General features: G+C 36.9%; 1 protein-coding gene across 1 annotated transcript; it reads left to right on the forward strand.

Annotated features, from left to right (window-relative positions):
• Positions 1–6,825: 6,825 nt before the first annotated feature.
• Positions 6,826–8,043, forward strand: LOC130713280 (uncharacterized). Its single transcript, XM_057563058.1, has one exon. It carries the CDS (start codon positions 6,826–6,828, stop codon positions 8,041–8,043), a length of 1,218 nt encoding a protein of 405 aa, XP_057419041.1.
• The last annotated feature ends 246 nt before the right edge of the window (positions 8,044–8,289 follow it).

Genomic DNA, 8,289 nt, shown 5'->3' on the forward strand with positions numbered 1-8,289 from the left:
GTCAAAAAAAAAAAAACCTTTCTCCGGATGGGGGAATCGGACTACCACAAATAACTTTCCAATCGTCATTTTGAAATGCGTTTTCTAAACCAGTGACCACTGCAGAATCCTGCGCGGGAAGAAGTTGGCCAACGACCAAACACTGCAAAGTGCAAACAAGATGTAAATACAGACGTTATTGTGTAAATTTTCACTGAAATAGTCGTAAAGGATACCAAGTTCCTCATCATCTCATTTCTGGGCTCTATCTTGTTCTTTTGAAGATTTGAATCGAAATGGTGAATGACTCGATCAGTAACGGATACAATCATTAAGTACCAGTGATCCGTCGACCGTTCCTCTATTGGAATGTATATCTACAGCAGGAAGCAAAACTAAGCATCAACTTTTAACACATTATAAAGGACTTTTGTAAAGATGTTAATTAAGTATTTGCATCTAACATATTTGATAGAGGGGGTAGTAGGCATCCAAGATTTGTATTTGTCCTTCAGGTTTGACAATGTCATGCTTTCGTTTACGTCTATCTGTTTGAACAACAAATGAAATTTTAAAATAATAATTTGCCGACCATAGTACTATATATGTGATATCAAATAGTCGAGACCGAGACTAAACTGCAAACGGCGGTGGCAATGACCAAATGGTTTGTTCCGAGGCTAGTTGTTGATTAAGTGTTGCCTTTGTAGAACTCCATTCAATTACCTGTAACAGAGAAAACAACAAATACACCTATAATTTTAACAACAATACGAACAATGTAATGAGACACGTAACAACAAGACGTACATTGGAAGAAATTCTGTTGAACGGGATAAAACATTCAAAATCTTTTTGGGTGGCAACAAGATTTCTCATCCTCAGGAGCTCCTCGCTGCGGAAGTCGGTGAAAAATGTCAGATGATTCGGTGGTACAGCATTTACGTCACCAACAATATAAAAACTACATCTATTGTGTATTACAAACTTACCTATCAGTTAGATTGGTGTGAAAAAGGTAAGCAACAAAGGGTGCATCTGCGATCGAGACACCCACATCACTTGGAGGTCTAAATTTATATTTGATGGACTGAAAACGAACAGTGAACGTAAAACATTTGCACAATATTGTGGATAATATCAGGAAAAATGGGATAGCGATGCTGCACTCACATTTGACATAACAACCATAGATAGTGGTCCACATCGGAGCGCCTCTTCGTTTTCCCTTAGTTGTAATGTTTTTTTCCCAGCACGCGTTTGGACACCACCATGATTTGATGGAACTTTTGGTGGACCGGTTTTTGGCCTAGCCGTTGATATAAATTCTGTGTTGGACAGGGTTGAAGTTGTCACACTATGCGGGAAGCTATTCATTTTATTCGTCAAAGCTATGGGGTGGTCTGTGCGAATTTTTTTCATCTTCATTCCCGGACCAATACGTACACCGACCGTCTTGGTGGGAGTAACAATTTCAATGCAACTCTTTTTGGGCGTGTGGCTAGTTCGGGGAGTACTCTCCACGGCGGCGCCATCGTCTGAAGGTTGAGTTGTCCTAAAAGAGTCATATCGGCCAAACATTTGAGTGGCACCTATAGGTGCAAGGGGAGAACTACCGTAGTAACCTCTAAGTCGCTTATTATGCATAATAGCTGCATGAGAAACTTTCGAATGTGGTCTGGGTGGTCTCGCAGACGGAGTAGCCGTAGACGCTGGAGAGGTAGATGACGAAGGGTTGCCAGATATGGAACCACTTCGCTGTCTGGACGCTGAAGTTATCATAGCATCAAAATTCTTGCACGTGGCTTCAATCTTAGCCTCTAACCTAGCAAACCGTGTTGAGAGATTTTCTACTCCATCAGCAGTTTCCTGATTGAAAAGGAATCCATTTGGAAATTAGTAAATGGAAAGACCTAAGTAATAAATAAATATATTAAATAATACGGTTATATTACTTTTATGCGCCCAGACATGTGGACCACATCGTTAGATAGAGACGACACTTTTAACCTTAGGAATTCCAACCGATTCCATTGGTCCCTTTTGAAGTCCGAAAATGCAGACATTAGTGCCGAGTAAATCAGAGCTACATCCCCGCCAGAAGATTCGGGCTCAGATTGAGGTACTGACCTGCATCAAAGCAATTTGTCTTACCCGTCCCCCACCACAGACAACATACTAACATTTCATATACACAAACCCATTTTTCTCATGTGAAAGTAATAAATGGTAGTGAATGTGCTTACATTGTGATATCCTCGTTGTCTATGATGGAGGAGGAGCTTCTTTTGCCTTCCATAAAGGACACTTTGCTCTTGTTATCGTTCTTGGTGACTTCCAATTCTCTGCCTAATGTCATAATACCAAAATACTCAGTTTCATACTATAAGTAGATAATACTATATTTCAAAAAGTAACTTGGTTTGTAAAAACAATGATTATTTTCTCTGTTTCATGATTATATATTATTATTTAATATCATATTTCCTCGGTCCTTAATAATAATTTAAAGTTGTATTTATCACTCTTATTAACAAAGTCTATCCAACTCTCACTATCTACTTAACCAATAAAAAAACTTCTTTTCTTCTTTGTATAAACTTCTTATACAAAGAAGGTAGTGAGAGTTGGTATTTCGGTGCATGCTTGGGTGCCCATAAATTCATGTGAGTGTAGGCTACAGGAGTGAGGTGGACCAGTAATATTCGAACACTTAATATAATAAGTGCTGACTAGATCTTTTTTATACTATTCAGGATATGAGCCCAGCTAAATTGTAGCTTACTAAATATAAATATACCCTCACCTTTTTTATAATTATGTATGTGAAACTATGTTTTACCACTATTAATATAACTTTTTAATGTATTGAGAATAGGGTGGTTGTGTTCGTTCTTCCCTGTGTTCATTGTTCTTGCCCTTTTTAATAATTAGTGAGATTCATTGTTCTTGCCTTGAACTTCCATCAAATTTGTGGCTTGTGTTCATTCTTCCCTGTGTGCAAGTAGTGAAGCTATGTTCTTCCTTGTGTTACTTGTCCAATTCCAAAGATCCTGAACTGGGTTTTCTGATAACATATTAGAATCCTCGTCAGCAATCTGAAGCAGCAAACTTCAAAAAATCTCCTCATCAGTGAAAAAGAGAATCCTTTGTGAAACCGCGTGGTGTAAACTCAAGAACTTTGCCTCCCCTCCCTATACAAGTAACCAGCAGCCCAAATAAGTGGTACTCAAATCCCAAATACAATACAAGAGAACAGTCACAATCACAAGAAGACAGAAAAAACAACTTACAATGAAAGGAAATTGACACAACATAGGACAACCCCAACAACCCACAAACACCAGAGAAAACAAACGAAGCTCAGATTGAAGAATGAAGCTTCACGGCATACACAAAGGAAACAACAATCCGAACCCTAGCTAGAACCTTCCTATGGAGCGGAGCCCAATCCACGGTTGATGCAGATTCAGCATGTATAGTGATCAATTCGAAAATCAGAGACGAAGAACATAACGAACCCAGACGCTGAACCTTTCTATATATGGAGCCCCAATCCACGATTGATACAGATTCGAAAACCGAAGAACAGAACGAACCCAGAAGCTGAGGTGAATTTGGAAGAAGCGAAAGAACCCTAAACTACAGGAAAAATGTAAAGAAGGTGAAAGAAGGTACATGGGGTTAGTTTATGATTACAATAAACTTAAAGGGTTGATTCAGAATTTCAACAAGTCTACAATATTATTAATAAATAATTCAAATGTAATTTTTCTACTGGTACATGTCACTCCTGTATTTGACCCAAGAACTTTTTGCTTGTACTAGAGGAATTGCCTGGTATTTCAATCAAATATTTGTTAATTAATCAACTCTTTAAACAGAGTGAGTAATAATTTACCCACTGCATGAACAGAAGGAGCCAATGACATGAACGTGATTGACTTGCAGCTCTACCAATTTGTCACCTCATAAGATTTGATTTATCCAATAGCTATAAAACCGGATCGGAAAAGGGACTCCTAATGGGTTAACATTACTTTCCTGTGCCATATCTATGCGACTACTTGAAACAAGTTTATGTTTTGACAAGGCAACAATGATATGTACACACCTCATTTTTTCTCCAATTCATTTTCACCTATTTTTATTTGTATTTCTATCTCTCTCCTCTTATGATCTATCACATCTTATACTTTCTCTCTCATACTTTTTCTTTTCTTCCTATCTCTCTCCTCCTCCACCTCTTTCCACCTAAAAAATGAGGTGTGAAAGAATAATTATTCTTTGACAAGGTAAACACCTGCTACATCCGTTTCAAAGCACATCTAGTTTTTTTTGGTTCCCTATTTATTGTTTTTAATACATTCTAAACATTTTTTTCTCATTATTTCTCATATATGCCTCATTTCATATTGTATTCAAATAGCTGACCAATGACTTATATTTTTTTTCTTCATATAACTCATTTATAATAATTGTGTTTAACTTAAATTATGACATTAATTGAAAAACTCATGCACTTTCAGTATAACGTGGGAAACATATCCTCCATACAAAACTTTTTTTTCTAATATTCACCATTTTTAGGTAGTGTAATTTTATACCTCATACTTTAACCGGGTATAGTAGGTCAACACATTCTTTAAAAAAAAAATATGTTTAAAAATTTGTCATATATTAAATTTATTCAAAAAAAATGTATTTACCAATTATAGCAGGTTAAAAAAGGTGCTCTAAAATTAGACCACTAAAAGTTAACATCTGATTGGTTGAAAAATAATTATATTTTAACATCTGATTTTTTTTTTATATAGCTTGAATAGAATGAAACCCGAGGCTAGTTGATGATCAAGTGACATAGGTAGCCGTAACTAATCATGATCTTTTGCTTTATGTCAGACGAAGCTTTCAACCAATCTCCTTTATGTCAACAAAACAGCTTTACACTTCACGGCACCCATCTCCTTCATGGGTCAAAATCAACTTTATCCTTTTCAAGCTAATCCAATTCAGATTTACTTCAGCCGACGGGGGCGAGCTAATCGTATCACACGTAGTCACGTATTGTTCTTCACGGTAATTAAATTCTTGCGGTACGTCAGACGCAGTTATCGAGGTCAACTTGCGTCAGGCACTGTGAGCGAGTTACATCTATATGGTCACGCGCTTACTAAGACATACATAACCTTTCCCGGCACCCTTCGAAATACACAACAGCAAGCGCTGCACGTGTGGTCATGATGCACGTTTGCATTATTGTAGTTTCATCTGCAGTGTTTCACTTTTGAACTGACTTTTTTGGTGGTGCAGTTAGTAAATATAATAATTTAAATTTTAACGCTTTAGATCGTAGCCATGGTAACGGTATTTCAACGGCACAGCTACTATTCCTTTGCGGCAGGGCTACAGTGTTCCGGTAATAATAAAAGGATGAAAAGATAAAATAAGTAGGTTGAGTTTACGATTTGGGTTAAAATCATAGGAAGGATAAACTAATGTGTAATAAATTTTAGGGTCAAGATTATTTTTTGTCTAATCACATGCATAATTAATCTTAACCCATTTGGCTAAGTTTGAAAACAAATGACTGTAAAGTTAGCCTCTTATTGTAAGTGAAAAATCTCATAACCTAGTTATTCTTTAATATACCACAGTAAACTATCGAATGTATTGGTATCCGGTTTTGGGAATGAACAATGTTTGTATTTGAATGACATATAAAAACTTATAATTCAACAACATGAGATGTGTCATATAAGTAATATATCCCTAAACCCTAAACATTAGAGTAAATAATTACCATTAGTATCATGAATAGTCAAAGATGAAATGTTGACTATCCAATTTAATAAAGGTAATTGTGGTTACTGAAATCTATTATAAATACACGTTTCCTAAGGTCATAGTAATGTTCAAAGTCTTCACATATGATCACATTATCGTACACTCATGCTCAAGTAACCTTAATTGAATTTAATATGAGAGTAAATAACACTAGTATGAGTGAACAACAACATGCATTATAACACACTCAAGCAATCCTGCTCTCAAGTAACCATAATTGAATTTAATATAAAAGTCCATAACACTAGTATGTGTGAACAACAACATGCGTTATAACACTCAGCTCGTGCAATCCTGCCAACTAAATTACACATACGTTTGGAGAAAATGGTCGTTCACGTCCAACTAAACAGTTCTGGCATTTTTTGTAAGCCAATACTTGTATTTTTAATTTGATAAGCAATTATATTATTGAAAGCCACAAGGTGTGCCACCATAATACAAAGAGAATAACAAGATTTAGGGCAAAAAGGGGACAACAGACACACAGGTAAAACAAGAAGCTACGAGCAAACAAGGCACGAGTCAAAACATTACTTTCTTGTATTAAGATTTATGATACACCAACACATCACACTTTTTTCATCCTTATTTTCTATTTATTTATCTATTCTTTAATAGTAAAATCATTTATCAGATTTTAGTTTTTTCCCTATTTTCTTCCTATCTATCTTTTCTTCCACCCCTTTCCACCACTACTATGCTTAGTCGGCCAAACTTTATTCTTGTAATAAAAAAAGGTACAAAGTATTTTATGATAAGAGTAATATTTCCTTATGATAAATGTTGCATGTTGCGGATCATATCACACTAGCACATTTATCCCATGCGTTTATATCTAGTTCGTTTGCTATTCGTTTTTGGTTCATACCACCTATTGAAACATTCCTGTGACAATCAAAATTTTGCTACTCTGCTCTCGTTTCTATAGTTCTTCATCCCTCTTATTTTCGTCTCCTGTTGAAATCGTATTGCTTTTGTGTTCCGCTCAGTCCAGGCATGACCTCCTGGGTTGATGAACTGGCCAACATGTTCAAGCTTTTACCGGCCTTCATTGTATGTAGGTTTAAGTGTGTAGGGAAACTATTCGACTACACCACGAACCCCAAATTTTGTGCAGAACAAGCAAGTCATATGCTGTCACTTGGGGATCAGCATATCTTCACGTCTCCGGGCTCTCACATAATATATGATTCAGGGATCCACCTACTTCATTTATTACACAACGGGCCTTCTGATGGCGTTCCAAAGGACTTTTTGGATTTCATTGAACAGTCTGGCCAGATCATTTCATCGTGGAATGGATTAGTTGTGGTTCGTTGTAGGCGGAAAAACCCATTCAGTTATTTCATCTGTAATCCTGTAACCAGTTCGTGGACTCCCCTCACCTCACCGTGCCCTAATTACTATGTTGAAGGTACTCTCAATATAATTATCATCCCATCTTCGACTCCGACTGCCAATGACTACCGCTTGCTTTCAATGATCCGAGGCCCTTCGATTTTCAAACACTATTATGTCTTAAAGGAGTACAACCCTGTAGGGGACTACTGGCAAGTAATTAACCCAAACATGGGTTTGGGCGACCGTAATGTCATTCTTGGTCAACCAGCAATTGTTAATAATTGGCTATATTTTATGTCTGATAATTATGAATACAACTTCTTCGGATCCGATCGCTTCTATTTGCCATACGTAGTGGCCTACTCACTCCATGATCATACATCTGTCCTGTTGGACCTTCCAATTGAGGTTCTCCAGGAACCCTTCGACGGGAAGTTTGGGGTTTACACATGGGGATCTAGATGGACTTCGAGAGAGTGTCTATGTCTCGTAAGGTTTATCAACTCTTCGTTCTCTGTGTGGACTTGTGCAGACTCGACTTCTGTAATTGCTACTTGGGTTCAAATTCTTCATATTACCAAGGATGAACTAGGGCTGTCTGGTGAAAGTTTTTCTCTCTTCTCTATGTACGTGGAACCCATAAGAAATCACTACACTGTTGTCAATGGAGACTGCTTAATCTTTGCCACCAGAGATAAAATTTATGCTTACAACATAAACGGCCCTTATCCGTGGAAATTTTGTCAAGTTGGGATAAATGAATCCAGGACAAATGTGATCTTGGTTCCGTACTCCAGTACATTTCGGATTGTCCATCGTGGTCATTCGTCTTCCTTTAAAGAGTTTCTTGCAAACAACTTGATTAGAAGATAACCTTATAACATATGAATATATTTTGACATTGTTGCATTATTATTGCTTGTTTTTGTTTTTATTCCTCTCTTTAATGCGTTAAATCCTATCCATGAAAACATCTCAGCCCTTGTTTATCTTTTACGTTTGTTTGAGGAAGAGGATTGATGTACCAAATGTTTGCTTCAATTTTGAACTCATGTTTATCTTCTTGTTAGTATTGCCGAATGATGTTTATTGTACCATTTGATGCCAAGGTACCACGAC

Source organism: Lotus japonicus, chromosome 4 (assembly GCF_012489685.1).
Source record: "Lotus japonicus ecotype B-129 chromosome 4, LjGifu_v1.2".
NCBI lineage: Eukaryota > Viridiplantae > Streptophyta > Magnoliopsida > Fabales > Fabaceae > Lotus > Lotus japonicus.

What these genes read in the sequence shown, in the direction of transcription:
- LOC130713280 (XM_057563058.1), top strand. Translation starts at nt 6,826, where the DNA reads ATGACCTCCTGGGTTGATGAACTGGCCAACATGTTCAAGCTTTTACCG.